This window comes from Asterias rubens, chromosome 4 (assembly GCF_902459465.1).
Source record: "Asterias rubens chromosome 4, eAstRub1.3, whole genome shotgun sequence".
NCBI lineage: Eukaryota > Metazoa > Echinodermata > Asteroidea > Forcipulatida > Asteriidae > Asterias > Asterias rubens.
In genome coordinates this window covers 17,665,040-17,682,786 of record NC_047065.1, presented here as the reverse complement: position 1 = coordinate 17,682,786, position 17,747 = coordinate 17,665,040, and the positions used below count along the sequence as shown (strand labels likewise).

General features: G+C 36.7%; 1 protein-coding gene across 2 annotated transcripts in view; it reads right to left on the bottom strand.

Moving 5' to 3' along the window:
• LOC117289091 (core-binding factor subunit beta-like) overlaps positions 1–15,931 on the bottom strand; it is a 28,559-nt gene extending 12,628 nt beyond the window's left edge. For both annotated transcript variants that reach the window (XM_033770046.1, XM_033770048.1), the window contains exons 1-5: positions 15,657–15,931; positions 13,960–14,046; positions 12,217–12,339; positions 1,973–2,089; positions 1,251–1,370 (exon numbers count right to left, since the gene is read on the bottom strand). In XM_033770046.1, coding sequence (XP_033625937.1) covers positions 1,251–1,370; positions 1,973–2,089; positions 12,217–12,339; positions 13,960–14,046; positions 15,657–15,734 — 525 coding nt within the window. In that variant the 5' untranslated portion in view covers positions 15,735–15,931. The remainder of the gene's footprint in view (positions 1–1,250; positions 1,371–1,972; positions 2,090–12,216; positions 12,340–13,959; positions 14,047–15,656) is intronic.
• Between the last annotated feature and the right edge of the window lie 1,816 nt (positions 15,932–17,747).

Sequence of the window (17,747 nt, the reverse complement as noted above, 5' to 3'; positions counted from 1 at the left end):
AGCAAACATTCCTTTTTATTACATTTCAAATCACCTTCTCCATATTATACTTCTCCACTTAGTTAATGTTATCAATGTTATCCAAGATTAAGTATACAATCAGTTTTGCAATCAATAAAGGTCAGGTATACTGTGTCTGTGCATTGTGATCGAACGAATGAACAAGTTCATTGAGTATTCTAACCTTTAGGAAAGTGTCAAGTCATAAGGAATTTGGTTACAAAAAGGCGCCAAAACCAATTTACAAGTTAAATAGTATTTAGCTAAACGAATCCAACCCATCACGTCGCCGAATATTGTTGACGTATTAAACACACAAGCAGTTGTATTCATTTGAAAACGAAATGTAATCTGTTCAGATTGATGTTTTCTTTCCAAATGGTTATTTACAAAAACCACTTCCTTGTTAAAAACAACCTTTCGAGTCTCCAAGCTATACGTTGACCTTTCTGTTAAATAAATCGCCCCCAACGTGGGAGCACATTTCAGAATATTGTCCGTAAATGACCAACGATTGAGGTCCAACCTTTCCAATCAGTCTATGGGGCGATTTGAGCACCCAACCTGCATGGTTTGTGGTTGCGTTCATAGCTAAACAAGGTGGGCAACGGCAACTCTTTGCCCCATGAGTCTCCGGTTAATAGAGTCAGTCCGGTCGTGGGTGGGTGCATGTCGGATCTGAATAGATTTTCCTACTCACATCAACATTTGAGAAGGCCCACTCGAAAACGTTAATAGTGAACTTTCGGATGCTGTTTGCAGTTATTCTGTAGGTTTATTTTGAATCTATGAATCTTTATTTCCTAAAGATTCCTTTATTACACATTGGAGGATAGGGAATAACCTTTTAAAGGATTTAGGGCAGTCATGCTGTTTCGATGCTTTATGCGCCCAGATATAAATCACCGTGAATTTATTAACGGTACAAAATCATCGTCCAACTTCGAACGTTACGGGTATTTGCAATCGGTTTGTTGTTGTTGTTGTTGTTGTTGTTGTTTGTTATTGTTGTTGTTGCTGTTTTTGATATTTTCAAGAGTCCTTGCATAGTCAAAAAGACTTTGCATAGTCAAAAAGACTTTTCTATGGATCTCAATTCTTGATTTGCAATTACAAAATCGCCAATCTCTACCAATGTTCAAATAGTTGAACATTTTCTGGTGAAAACGATAACAAACAATATTGGACACTATAGAAATCCTCTTGGCATCAACATATAACAAACTTAGACATTTTGCATTTCAACTTACCTCTACTTCTGCCTCTGCTTGTCTGTCTAATTCCTCTCGCCGTAATCTTTGTCTCTCTTCAAACTCTCGAAGTCGTCTACTTTGTTGATCCATTGACTGTCTTAAGACGGAATCTTCTACCTGTTTTTATATTAGAGAAAGTTTTGTTATCATTTTATGTATAAAAATTCACACAGACTACCTCCAATTTAGCCATGTTTTCGTTTTTTTTTTACATGTGACATCCTTACTCAATTGTCTCATTCCTTCACTATATATATTTGTTCAGATGAAGTCCTGCATGCAGAGTTACCGACGGAAATTTCAACCCTTTCTCATGACCGGATTTTAGTTCGAAACATTTCAGTGGTTTTTATTTTCTGTATTTTACTCATGTTTTTTTTCCCTTCACGTCAACACAGATTAGATCTTATATTGTCTCATTCCTTCACTATTATATATATTTGTTCAGATGAAGTCCTGCATGCAGAGTTACCGACGGAAATTTCAACCCTTTCTCATGACCGGGTTTTAGTTCGAAACATTTCAGTGGTTTTTATTTTCTGTATTTTACTCATGTTTTTTTCCCGTCACGTCTTCACGTCAACACAGATTAGATCTTGAAGATTTATAATTGTTGAAAAACAACTTTTGCTTTGCTGTCCGCAGGCAAAGCTACATTTTAAAGGTTACCATAAGTTTCCTATAATGTTTTTAGAGGAAATGATTTATTTCTTGCTTACCCTTGCTTTGTCTTCATCATACTCTACATATCCAATACCGTCCAGTCTCTGAAGATCAACCCAACCTCTCCATACAACGCAAACGCCATTCAATATAAATCGGGTTTTTAAATGAACCTGTTAACAATCAAAGAAAAACAAATAATATATTAAATGTTGTATACATTATCTTTGATTACGAAATGGTTAATCTGTGGCAAGCATGATATACATCATTAGAATGAGTAGTTCGAGTCATTCATGTAACTGTTATTCAAATGAATTAATATTAGGAGCATGATTCATGGTGTGTGAACCTTCCACAATGAAGCAAAGACAACAAACCAACGGATTTGATTTAAGTCAAGTTAAAAAGCATAGGAGTTTTCTTTACAATGCCGACGCTTGTTACGATGCAAATCATAGTTTTCAAACAAAAACAAAAATGGCGAGTCTACATTTACATGAAAACTTAGATTTTTGAAGGAAACAACAACTAATTTTTTAACATTGTAAAAACGTTACAAGTTTAGTCCCTTGTATTTAAAGTACACACTTTGGAGAGATAACATTTGATAGGATTGTACAAACTCTGTCAAATTTCCGAGGGTGTGGCCGTGACTGATCATCAAAACATACTAGACTGAGCGTGCGCTTTCCAGTGCGGCTCCCCGTCCAAAAGCTGTTGTGCCGTCGAGTTCTTGGCGACGAATTGCACATTATCAACATCTTCCGAAACATTCAAAATATTCCATTTTCTTAACTCGGGATTATTATTTGTTTTTCAAAAGAAAAACACCCTTTTTGTTTTCTCATAATGTTTGTGACGATTATCTATGTAAAATCGTCGCAAAATAGAATACAATTAAGTTGCAAGTCGTGAACAGAGTTTTTGAGGGGTTGGGGTTAACAATCTGAAATGGCGCCTGAATCGTACGAGTGAATGTCATTGTTTGAAGTTACTATATAAGGGAACCCCATGTTTTGATGAGGCTAAACAGATGTCTTCTGACGTTTCGACCATTATTTGTGTTTACCTTCACCGCATTTCAGTTTAGCAGCTGCAGTAATTTATAATGAATTGATTTTAAGACAACGGATGGTCTCGGAATTGTGATAAAAACCACATCTTATGACTTACCAGGGATCAATCTTTGTATCCATTATCCCTTCAGAAAAGGATGTCAGTCTTTAATGAGGTTAAGTATTGTAATTACACCGTTAGACAATCAATAACAATAGGATATTCCTTCCTTAAAAGATCATTCCCTAAACCAGAAAATGATGCACGTTCAGATTACATGTTCTCTGTACTATTAGCACCTGCTATGTATGGGGAAGAAAGAACAGCCCGAGTGTAGCTCCGATCTTTGTGGTTTGTCTCCAGCACCACGTACCGTCCAATAACAGGACGTACCCGCCTAGGCTAAGGGGCTTCTTGTGGTTCTTTTATGGGTAGAGTTTGCGGTGTCTGGCGACTCGAAACCTATGGACTCGTGTTATAACCGCGAAGTTTCATCATCAAGCAACTTGTTGTTCTCAGACAAGGACGACCATTTAACAGTCTACATCTAGTCCTACATTATTTTGGATCATATTCATCATTAAGTCTTAAAATCACCTGTTTATATTGACGATGATTCACCGATGGGGAATATTATTGTCTTCAATTCCAGCTGACCTATTTTGGTGAAAAGATGGAACCTGGAATTTATATAGACGTAGTCAACGATGGTTGCAAGTATTCTTTGTACTTTAAAATAGGAGGTATTGCTTACTTTTTGCTTAAATTGAAGCGCTTAAGGAACGAATTTTTACTTGGTATAATAAGCCTTCACCTTTTTATTAATAAGGTATGACTTTGCGGATAGTTCGTTATAATTTCCAGTTATATACCTACTTACATATTTGAAGAAAGCGGATTCTTAAATTTCTCATAAGGTCTTGTTTTCAAACCAAAGGCTCATCAACACAGTTTTTAAATTATAATTGAGGACTGGTTCTATGAATTTTTATCCTTTGAATGAGAATACAGCTATGGGCAAACTGTACATATTAAGCAGACAATGAAGACGGTGTTTAATGTATGTCTCTATCTATAGCACGATGCATTATGCTGGTACAAAACTATAGGTTTTTTCGAAAGTTCGTCAGCTAACGGGCACGATTCCAAAGACTAAACGAAAAATTCAAAAAGACAGCCAATTTTGCAGAGTAAGCACATCTTACAGAGTTGTCAACATCCAATGGAACATTGACTCTTCCACGAACTTATGTCCCCGGCAATCAAACCTAACCAGTGAAACAAAATGGCGGCCACATTGTGGTTGAACACTGTACATACAGCACATTCACCATCATTGTGGTCTATAGCTGTGAGACTATACTCGCAGACACATTATCGAATTCTCGCAATGGCACCACACCTTATTATCGGTGGTTTTTGTGGAGGGGACGTTTTCAGATTATTGCAGTGAAAATAATGAATGGTTGTCTGTGAGAATCAGAACAGATTATTACTGTTTTTCACGAGATATAACAACCATGATGGCAAGGGAGTGCTAGGAGAAGTCAAAGGTTAACAGTTTGTGAGAAAACGACACCATTTTACCCTCGGTACCAAAACAACGAAACTTCATCTACAACTAAACTAAATCATAAACATTTCATGAGATATTCACAGTGTCTTACTCAATAAACATTATTTAACATTCTATGTGTAAATGCATTCACATTTTAGCGATAATTTCGTTGGATTTGTTCGAGAAAATTGGGGCATTCGGTAACTGGGTCATAGTGAAGGGTCGTGTGAGTCAACGGCGTTCGGCTGTACATCGTGTGGTCTCACGGTTAGGCCTACCGATAATAATATGCACACGGTAGTATAGCATCAATCGGAGTGACGATGTCCTACTGTACGGGGCTAGCTTTAGGCCTTACATGTTAGTGCATGGTTGGTGCACCATTCAATCTGAATCTTCTGTATTCTTCAGAAAAAGAAGATTGTTACAATTAATTCATCTGTTAATCATGTTATCAGGATTTGGGAGTCCATGTACAGTATTATTTAACTCAGTAATAGCAAATCACTCAGTGAGTTACATGTTGTGTGACACAAATTTTCACTCTTATTTTGCAAATGTTTACAAAATAGATTTCATCAACACAATCTAGAATGGGATCCATGAATTTTGATTTAAACATAAACACTATTCATCCCAATAGTAATGATTTATTCATCAAGCATTAGATAGGGTAAACGTACAGTAATATTTAGACAATCATGTTTGCCCCCTTTATAGCCGTATTGTATGACTTGGAGTCCCATAGTCGAAGTTTTTTTTTTAGACTCTTTCAATTGTTGCGGTAACTTTACAAAAACAAAAATCATTCGTAAAAGGTTCGTTTTCGTTTACAAATTGATTTGCAAGTTGGAGACAAATCACAGAAGGAAACTCTTTAGAACAGCAAAAAAAGCAAAGGCAACGGGACGGAAGCAAGGAAACATCAATGTCTGTTGGTAAAGAAAATAATTATATTTGAGTCCTCGACTTTTCCGTAAAGTCGAACATAGAGGACGACCAACCCGTGAAAGTGTTCTAGTGAAAACACCAAAAACGATTATGTTTTGTAGGTGGTTTCTGTGTTCATATCTGGACTGTTTCAATTTTGGCAATCGGGATTATCAACTGTGATGAACGGGGTCTTATATTTCAAGTTTTGACATTTTGATAACTTTTACATGGTGGACTCTTAAATTAAATCGTGGTATTCGCGATGATGAAGTCTGGTCTCTGCCTGAGAGACGTTTTGTTGTGAAAACCATCTCCCTTCAACTATGTATGTATGCTGAAACATCATACATCATTAGAGTAAGTGCCAACAAATGAACCTTGGGTTGAGGTATTGAGCCTGAAGAAACTATTGGAGTTGCACTGCGCATTGTTTGAACTTGTTGCCTCTGGTAAACCACATTTCAGAATTCACTTGTTATAATGCTTAGCCCTATAAACGGTAACACGGTAACCCATATTAGGTTTCCATTTATATACAGTGCTGGCATGATGTTAACATATAAGAAAAGCTCAACAAATTGGCGGGAAACAAAGTTGGCTTGTTTCCAAAATGTATGCAGTCCACAAAAGCCTTGGCTCGTGCACCCCCATCCAAGCGCTACCCCACGTCGGTGCGGTGCAGGCATCTTGAATTGTAAGGTAATGACCACGACGTCTTATGGTCTTCCCATACACACCCGTTCACCAAAGCACAACACTGCATGGAGTAACCGGTTGTGTAGAAGATTCACGTATCAACCAAATTGGGCCCTACCCTCCCCTATCTCCGCCCAATACTAACTCAGTTCACTAACGTGTACTTTAAGTATTGTGTAGGCTACTTGTCTCGGCCATGTCCATAAGATGTCTTTACTGGTTTTGATATTGGCTGATATTCAGTAAAATGGAAATATCACAAGCAAAACGCTTTGGGAAATGCGGAACGTCTGTACTGCAACCAACGATCTAATTTAACTTAGCATCTTATCACACAGAGGTTTTGCCTTTAGTATTAGATCAAAGACATCCATAGAATACTTGTTAGATTCGCAGATAATAATATTGGTCTATTACATGAACGTACCTTAAGGAACACTGTAATTACAGTAGTTAAGGGCAACCAGCAGAATCAAATGCATCACATTGGATCATGATACATGAATGTAATCATATTTCATATTTTACGTGATGGTATTCGCTCCATTTTGTAACACGACAATGCCCGTCAAACAGTCCTACTGGTAACCCAATGAACATTCGTATCGACAGTGAAACCATCGTCTATTATCTCAAAGAAACACTAACATAGCCCCGACTTTCCTTGTTCAAAAGTTAATCTCATTTGCTTTACGCTTCTGACTTACATGTCTACAGAACTTGGTATAACAGATCCCTAATTAATAATTGTCGCCAATAATTATAGTCGTCCTGATTTAAATTCAAGACTCAAACCAAATTTGAAGATTGTACATGGATTAATTAACTTTTCCTTGGGCGATATATAGTTAACATACTACAATATTTACAGCTTTCCTGGCTCATGTCCCAGATCGCCAATGTAATGTGCCAAATCAACTGGGAAGTGAGTATCTAAAACAACAACAAAATGTGGAAGTACAAGTAAGAATTGAGTATTTCAGAAAGTTGTTTCTCATTCAGGAACGATACAAAATGACATACACCATGATGCCAGATTTTCATTGATTAAATTACAATAAGATTATGAAATAAGCTCAGTCTTTCGTCAGATTGAGGCATCTAAATGTATAAAGTAGAAATACAAACTAACATGGGTTATTTCAACTCCATGCTATACCTGCAGAAGGCCCCATAGGCCTATACACGGGTACACGCACTTTGTTCCCTCATAGGACCACGGGCATCTTGCCAATACGTGCACTGCCAACAACATCGAACTGCCAACAAACGGCATCAATGCTTACTTTGGATTCGGTCCAATTTCATCCACAAATAATAGGAACTGTTATTTTGTGGGAGCACTGCTGAAGGAACGCGTTGCCTTGGATCGGTCGAGTTGGTCTTTGAAACGCGTTTGTAACTGTTTGAGTAGAATACAATGATCCACACAAATTTGCCTCGAAATTGCGCGGTTTCATTTTACTTGACGAACTAACACGGTCGGCCATTTATGGAAGTCAAACATTTGACCATGGGAGTCAAACATTTGACTCCCATAAATGGCTGACCGTGTTAGTCGACGAGGTAAAATGAAAACCAAGCAATTTCGAGTGTTACTTTTTTTATTTTATTATATCTTTCTAATCATGCATTTTATAACAGTTACAAACGCTTTTCAAAGACCAACTCGACCGACCCAAGGCAACGTGTTCCTTTAATGAAAAAATAAAAATAAAAATCGGTCCAATTTCATCCACTTATAGGAACTGTTATTTGGGGAGCACCGCCGAGGCTTCTAGAACTCTTCTTACTGTTGGCTTCTCCGTATTCCTCCGAGTTCAAACAGTTGTTTCTATCGTTTTCATTCCTCCAATGTTCAAACAGTTGTTTCTATCGTTTTCATTCCTCCACTGTTCAAACAGTTGTTTCTATCGTTTTCATTGTACGCAAAAATTGTGAGTCTCGCAATAACTTACTATATTAATGTACGTCAAATGGTCAAATTCGGTCCACAACTTGCAAGGTGTATTTTCGACACCTAAAATCTGTTATTTTCTTTAACGTGCAAAACAATGTAAGAATGAATAAAACAATAAATTATAGTATAACAGATTAATTTGTAAAAGTTTGGTTTTCAAATCGTTACCTATAGGGGCCTATTATTTAATACTCTATAATTTCATTACCAAGAACCAAGACTGTAGTTGTGTCCGAACTGTCAAAACGGTAAAATGTGTTTATTTTTCTTTTCTTTTTTATTTACCTACTTTATTTAATTTATCAAATCACTTCTTATAAGTTTTATTACCAACGGGGTTCCTCAGCAGTTTAGCATGGGGATCTGCACACACATTAACACAAATTAAACTCAACGTTTAGAACATTGCTTGTAGAATAGGAGAAAAAGAGCCTGGACCCTCTGGCTGAGTCTATACAGAGCCTATAGAGAGGTGACTCAAGTTAGCCTAAAACTAGCAAGGTTTAGAAAACCAACTGAAAGAAAGGCGTAGGTGGCTGTATCAGTCTTAAATAGGCTGCGGTTGCTTTATCATCTCAAGTCAATTTTGGCAGCTTGATAGAAATATTGTTATACATGTATTATGCTCAATATAGGACCAAAGCGATATGACGATCCCTATAGTGGGGGAATCAAGCTATTTTTGCTGCGGTTGAATTTATCAAAGTCTGGTTGGATGCCCACAGGTAGCGACGAAGCCAAAAGCCTGTATATGAAGTTTGCGTCATTTAATTCTGACACAATCTGAAATATAATATTCATTGTTTCTGCTAAACCTCATGAATATTGGTAAGCACTGCGACTGGTTGGATACCATCGGCGTGGAGTACGACTTGGTAGAGCCCAGGGCACGTTTTCCATTTTGGAAAGCTCTGGAGTTAATAACTGCACTTCGGAACATAAACAGTTGTTCAGTCAAAGTGGTGGGCCCTCTGGTTGAACCATGGTTGGGTTCGCACCGTGTACGGCAATCACACGCCAAGTGGTTGCTAATAAACATCATACCCTTACATTGTTTGCGAGTAAAATAACCGTGATCCGTTACATCCTCACCGAGCCAGGATACACGTCCATACCGGCTTTCCGTGTCATTACCCGCGCGGTCGTGTATTATCTCTCCCATTGTCTTTTACCTGGAAAAGCCCACGTGTTCTTATAATTATTAGGCAATGATACAACCTTCTCAGGTCTCTAGTCGTATTCAGTTTGTGCATATAAGCTCTATGGTTTGTGAATACCATAGATGAGTGGTTATAAATTCACAAACGAGACAGATAAAAACATTACTTAAAGCACCTTGCCTTGGATGGGTCGAGTTGGTCTTTGAAAAGTGTTCTGTAAACCGTTTGTTATAAAATGCATATGGGTAGAAAGATGTTGTAAAAGTAGAATACAATGATCTACACAAATATGCCTCGAAATTGCATGGTTTTCTTTTTACCTCGGCGACCAAACACAGTCGGCCATTTATGGGAGTCACTCCCATAAATGGTTGACCGTGTCGAGTGATACTTGTGTGGATCATTATATTCTACTTTTCAAACATCTTTCTAACCATATGCATTTCATAACAAACGGTTTCAAACGCTTTTTATAGACCAACTCGTCCGATCCAAGGCAACGTGTTCCTTTATAATGTTGATACTGCGTACAAACTACACGTTAGCCATTTTGGATTTTAATTGTTTGTATTATGTGGCTGATGGACTTGGTCCAATGAATGACAATGATTGGTCCCGACAATAATTCATTGATTGTTTTAAATTAACAAACCCGTGGCGGACGTTTTCGTGCAATACCTAATATGAAAGCTCATAATGTTTTCAAATGTTCCGGGTCCCCGTTGGGGCCTAAAACATATCTGGGTCAAAATGGCTCGGAATTCGTATTAGGTTGACCAAGATTGGGTCAACTGACGCAGAATCTGAGCTAAAATTATATTCGTAAACCAGTTCCGTGTCAGCCTTACCCTAAATAGGTCATGAGGCTCAGGCCCCCCCCCCCCCCCGGTATCAGGTTATGACCCAGGAATTTGGAGATCGTATTAGGGACTGCCACTAAGGTGGGCACCCGTTAAGCGTGAACTTGAATAAGTATTATTATTACATCCTCAAATTGCTTTTGTAATCTACAATGTATAGGTTTTTAGTTGATAAACTTTATTTCCACTTTTTTTTGTCTGAATTATATTTTTAAATTAAATTTCGATTTATCCGTTTGTTTTTACTGTTGTTTGTTGGGGAGTGTGTTTGTTTTTATGTTTTTTGTTTTGTTTATGGGGTGTCAGGTATTTCTAATGTTTACTAATGAGGTGTCGGGTGTGTTTGTATGGGGTGTGTGGACCTTTTTGGTGTGCCAAAGTCTGTTTATGGTTTCTTTTACTTGTTTTTCTACATTAATTAAGTTTTTATCATTGTGTAATTCTAATTTTTAAATTATATCTATATTTATACTTGTTTCTTTAAACGATACCTCTAAATGGCGGATCCGCTGTGTTGATATCAAATACATAAAAAATAAATAAATACATTAATTAATTGTTGATTATTATTTTCCATAGGGCCTAACAATTGACTCAACATGTTAATATGACCAAACAACAACATATTCAAGCACGAGAGACCCCCACCAAAAAACCCACCAAAGATATTATAATAAATAATAATTAGTGGTTATACAATTTCATGTACATGCAACTCCACAGAACACGATTCAACCGCTGAAAGATGATAAATTATTACAAATAACACTTCTTAGACTATTTACAAGAACATTTACAGTTCTTGCGATGACAAATTGCTTCTCCAAAAGAGCCGAGAAATTATACAAATTACGCATGATGAGACTTTCATGATTCACTGGAACTAGTGAATATACTTCACCACCCACTACAATATGCCACCCCCTCTAATAACAATGGTATCGCCACGTTATTCATGTACAGCGATATGATAATCAGCGCAAGATGAACCAACGACAGTGTACCAAGTACATGTACATGTATGTGTGGGCGGTTATTACAACGTGTAATGTAACCACGCCTACTCATGCATATTATAATAAGAACACTTCCGAGAAATGCTGTGACTAATTTAAATGGCGCGGCGGGAGCTTGCTGTGTGTGTGTGCATGGAAGCTTGATATTCTTTTTGTGCCTATACGGACTTTGTTAAACCAAAACACTCCGGTCAAGAACTAAGAGGTGACAAAGCTACTTTTTAGGTTCAACAATTTTGTGGATGCCGATAATTGTTTAATAGGAGCAATTTAATTAACAAATTAGAAAGGGCTAGGGTGAGCAACAGTTATGAGAGGGGTCATGCTTGGTCAGGGTTCCGCCATACAATATCGGGCCATCCTATATGCATTTCACGGTGAGCCATCATTCAATCAATGTGAATCACGGTGAGCCATCATTCAATCAATGTGAATCATGGTGAGCCACGAGGGAAGTCCTCTGCCAGAAGGAATTCCTTCATGTATCGGTCAGACATGAAACAGTTAATCGAAGGTCAGAAAAACCTTGCTGGCTGACCGGAGTTTAAAAAAAAAACATTTGATGGAAGTATTGTTTTTAATTTTGAACAAAAATTATCTTCAATTTTCTTGGGGATGCGACATTTATTTTACACAAAACAACATTAAAATCAATTCCTGAAATTGTTTTTTATTTACGCTATAAAACATATAAAATTGTTTTCTATTTACACTAATCATAAATATAAAACAATTAATGTCCCGTGTATGACCTACATAGGCTTGCTGGAAGCATGTCGCAACAATTGGAGTGTATTTTTGTTCAAAATTCAAGGGATACAAGTTTAAGAAGTTTATAATGGTACCCTTTATGAAAGTGAAAGTATTCTGTGTACATAGTTCAAGATGTCCCTTGTGGCTTTTTGAAAACACAACTCGTGACCACGACACGAGGTGTGGTAGAAATGATTGACAATATATCATAATCCACACATGAAGGAAAGATAAATCATTCATGGCCACCATTCATGAGAACACATATCACATAAATGGACAATTATTATGAGAAAAAAACTTACCCGTCCGATTTCTCTGTCAAAATCGACGTATTCTCTGTTAAGTAATCTGTCTGTTTTGCCGTTCTCATGGTTATTTGTTGGGAAAAATTGAAGGTGTAGATTGGTGCCGGTTGACGAAAATGCCTGAGGATGGAACCAAACAATGCTGGTAATGGTTTGGAGGTTAAACCATTGAATTAAGAAGCTTAGAATACTTCATTAAAATGGTTATTTAGATTCGGGCATGGAGCAATAAATGATGCGGGTATAACAATAAATGCCTTGCAAAGGCAAACTTTTTAAGTTTGACATTATTATCTAAATTAATAAGACTTGAAGTTCAGAACAACATATAGAAGGGTAACATTTGAGCAAAATCGTGAATACGAGATTGCATTTAGAAGCACGTATACACTAACGCCTGAAGGCGAACACCTGTAACACTTAGACACATTGAAACCATAGTTTCATCCATCTTTTAAAAATGACCTTAATTTGGTTTGGCTGCATAGTTCATGACATCAGTTGAATGAAAAAAGTCCCCTTTGTGTACTGACAAATTGCTGACTGATTGTCATCAATAAACATCCTGAAAACGACCTTCACCCAAAACGGGGTTAAAACACTAGCCTTGACAATGTTTGCACTGGGTGATTAAATTCAGCCTTCATTCGCTAAAACCCGTAGCTGATTGCTGTTTGAATGTTCCAACACACAACAATCAGAGGCTTGCTTTGTAGCAACATATCTCGTGTGGTACTCGGGAGTACTGCCAGTAGCGAGGTTATAAACAAAGTATCGGACCATCGGACCGTACAATTATTATTTTATTTCCCCCAAGAGTACAATCAATTTTGGGTTGCTACTTTTTTCGAGCTGTCTGCTTTACAACGATGTCAATTGAATGGAATGAATAATAGTACTATATAGAGTAATGAGATACAAACGCAAATGTTCACACTTTAAAACATGAACAATAATCAAGCTAGGAGGCTAAGAATAAAACCCTATCCAATAAAACAAAATCAAAGCAATCCATCCAGCCAACAAATCAAACCAATACATTCAAACCAAAACAATCACAACTAAAACTCAATCAATTAAGCCAAGCCAGAAACCAAAAACAAAGCAACCCCAACAGTCCACATAACTAATCCAACCAATCAACTCACAACTAAGTAACTCAATCAAATCAAAACGAATCCCGACAAAAATATCAACTAAATGGTAACTATTGGGAATTACTCAAAATAATGATTGGTAACGAGTAATGAGGAGAAGTTGATAGTACAAAACATTGTGAGAAACGACTCCCTCTGAAGTGACGTATAGTTTTCGAGAAAGAAGTGTTTTTTCCACGAATTTGACTTCAAGTTTAGAATTTGAGGTCTCGAAATCAAGCATCTGAAAGCACACAACTTCGTGTGACAAGGGTGTTTTTCTTTCATTATTATCTCGCAACTTCAATGACCAAATGAGCTCAAATTTTCACAGGTTTGTTATTTTGTGCATATGTTGAGATACACCAAGTGAGAAGACTGGTCTTTGACAATTACCAATAGTGTCCACTGTCTTTAAAAGCCAAACCCAACCTATCCAATATAAAATAAAACCCAACCAAACTAAATCTACACACAAGTGAAAGCAAAAAAAAAAAAAAAAAAAAAACTAAACAAATGAAATAAAAACAATGCAATTATAGTGTAATCAAATTAAGCATTAGGCCTATAATCAAGTTAAGTAAATGAAATGAGGGATGCTTACTAGTTCCGCGTGACCCTCGCGACATCCCGCTTGGAAACGGACCTGACGTTCTTCATGCGATCTATCACGGAAACCTGTATATTTAATCTGTAATGAGAGACAAGAAAAGGAAATCAATTCAAAGAATACCAGTCTGGTTATTAGTCACGAAATCATATAATAAAACTTTCATATAATATTGGAACTGTCATTGAGAATGTAACCAAGAGTGTTTGGATCTAGACATGCAAGTGCGTTATATGATCAGTAGGTCAATGTTCTGAAGCACTGACGGCCCCAATTAAGGGAACATGGTTAAACAGGTGTAGAAATCGACCATTTTGTAGTCTTCTTTTCATAATGACATATTTTTTTTATTCGCTTTGTCAACAACACAGTCTTGTCACACATGTCATCATTACCATGATAAGATTGATTAGCTATTTTGTCTGTTTACGTTTTAGTAACTCAACATCTACAAAACCCTTTTTTGAGAGGCATATAATAATATAAACGTAAAATTTCATTATTTTAATACAAACTTTTACAAGGCATTAATTTGAGGCAGTTGCAGTTCTTAATGGTTACTATTGTTTGTATGTAAATTACAATAACTATAGGCTAGGAAGTATGTAGTATGAGACATTGAGACAATGGAGGATGATCAGACTATAGAGGAAGGATCAGGATGACTTTTGATATGCTTGACTTCCTCTAGTTCCTGGTTCAAACAATGAATGTGTTCCTGAATCCTCACGTTTCCAGATATACATGTTGTCATTCTCTTTGTAAACACACTGTCACATAATAAAACAAGGAACACATGAAGGCCTGCCTACTTGTTCCTCCTATACCCATTGGACCGGACCCCTATTAAAGACACTGGACACTATTGGTAATATTGTCAAAGACCAGTCTTCTCACTTGGTGTATCTCAACATGTGCATAAAATAACAAACCTGTGCAAATTTGAGCTCAATTGGTTGTGGGAGTTATGAGATAACTATGAAAGAACAAAACACCCTTGTCACATGAAGTTGTGTGCTTATAAATGCTTGATTTAAAGACCTCACATTCTTAACTTGAGGTCTCGAAATCAAATTCTTTTTCGAAAACTACGTCACTTTAGAGGGAGCCGTTTCTGACAATGTTTTGTACTATCAACCTTTCCCCATTACTCGTTACCAAGTGAAGTTTTATGACATTAATTATTTTGAGTAATTACCAATGTGTCCACTGCCTTTAATACAACTGGTCTAAATAAAATACAACTTGTGTACAAAAAGATTGGTACAATCTCCATGACAATACATAAGGCCAACATATAATAATAATAATAATAATAATAATAATGCATTTATAATGCATTATAACACTAACCCAAAAACATACTCTTAAACCCAAACAAAAGCTGCCTGTGATATTACGCAACCTTAGAACACATGCATAAACTGTAAGGAGGTAATTCACAAAACACGTGTGCCATAAAATAAATCAGTCTAATTTGTATGAATTAAAGGCAACTACCGCCATTGTACGTCGTCCGTACAGGTGGACCATTGGAGCCTATACAAAGCATACACAATGCCACCACAATGGTACTGTTAAATAAAAAGTGTCTTTCTTTGCGGTTTAATAACCGAACTTCCGGGATTCCCCAGGCCTAGGTCATTAGTTCTCGACTACAGAAGTAAAAGTTGACACAAATAACACCTTACCTCAGACTCACGACCAAGTTTTCTAAACAATTCATCTCCCTCGAACTTAGCCCTTTGGTCCGGTACAACCTTCGGCATGTTAAAGTCCTTTCTTATTTATCCAGCGTGGTTGAAAAACTGATGGAAATTCAACGTCAACAGTGTAGTAGTTCACGGCGTAAATTCCAATAGTAAACAGTGTTAAAATACCGCGTTGAGTTAAGACCGTTCACGTAGTCCCCCAACTGACAACACACATGCACTTGTTCAAGCTCACTCTGTGCTTATGGACTAACCATGGAGGACTAACAAAGTGACGTAGTGTACCATTCATTCAATGTTCATCTCGTTCACACCGGAAATACTCAATAAGCCCCGCCCACATTATGATGCACTGATTATTCTTGCCTTGTGTGATTGGTCAGATTACTGCTACGTCATTTCCTCTCTGTACCATTCTGGATAACTACGGGGGTGGTACTGGTAGGTAGCGCGGAGGGTGACGACAGGAAAACGTGATATTCTTGGAATATTCGAGGTTCGTTCACGATGAGTGGGGAACGTGTGGGCGTCCCCATAGAGACATTGTCTGTTGTGTATGATGATTTCTTGACTTACGTTTGTATTACAATACAGTTTGACAGAGATAGAGATGTCAATATTGACAGAACATTTTAATCGGAATAACCGAATAGTATTTAAAAAATGAGGGGCAGGATTAATAATTCAAAAGCAAAATAGGGGGAAATATTGACAAGGTTGATTTTGAGGAATATCCTCAATAACAAAAACCTCTCAAATCAATGTCAAACGAGGTCGCAGAGCAATATTGAAGTGTGAATACAATTCATGCAGATGTAGTAGGGGTAGAAAATTCATTGTATTATTATTAACATCTATTAACATCTATTATTATTCAAGTTAGTTAATTCCAGGTTCTAGTTAATTGCCCTTTCCTGTTTACATTGTCCCATCAGCTGTTTTATTGCACCCCTGTACATGTACATGTAGTTTGTTATTTAGAAGTCTTTTGTTACATGTTGGTAAACAGTTTCTTAATCCTTTGGTAGTTGTGACCCACCCTTGTATATACATGTAAATAATCAGATAGCAGCCTGGCAGCGCAGGGAGCACATGTGTTCTTAGCTCTCTTCTTCAAGTATTGATTTTCTTCATCATGTAATTTTGCCTGTTTCAATATTTTCTGCTATTCTGGACTCGGTATTCTAACGCCATTTTGATTTTAATTTGTAACTTTTCTTTAGCACTGTGTTTCAGTTTTAGTTTTATTTGGGTTTAACTGTGTTTTGTATTTTAGTTTTGGTTTTTGAGTCTCAGTTAAATATCTTGGTTTAGGTTTGACTGGTTTAATTTAAGGTTTATAAGGAAGAAGGTTTAGATCAAGATTTTTCGGTCTAAAGGTTTTTGGTTTATAGTCAATAAAGTTATTTTGTTTTGTTTTGAAACCTACACTTTGAGTCACTGTTCCTATTTTTTGCATCTCCTCGCGTCTTAGCCCTATCCGATCTTGGTTTTTTTCTCATTGTTCAAGCGAGTGCCCCCATAGTTAGCATTTTTATTTAGCTTTATTCATTCTTTTTGTAAGTGTACCCATTTTCCGGGTTACACAGACTTGCAATGATGAAAACTTCAAGCAATCTTCAAGAAAATTGTTTAAATAAATAGATATATAGATCGAAGGTTGTACCTGCAACCTTCAGTTTATAACTAATTTAAGTATGAATAAACGGTGCATTTTAATCAATTATAATTATAAGAACGCTTTACAATAAGTGTATTAATTATTTAGTTGAACTCGTAGCCAGATGTCATGTTTTATATTATGATTCTTATTTCGATCGCGGCAATTAAAATAAGCAATTAACAGTTCAATTTTCTCGACTTCTAGAGCAGTCAGGCGGACAGCCCTTAACCTTTCAAAATGAAACTAATCCATAATTTCCAGCTGATGATAATTCTGCATATTTGTTGTGAAAAATACAATATTTTGAACACCATCTGCTCTTCTGGCTGGTTTTAGTTTTCGAGGAATCTCATATACATATATTCTTCTATTATACTTAAACTTTTTCGCGGTCATTTTGAAATAAG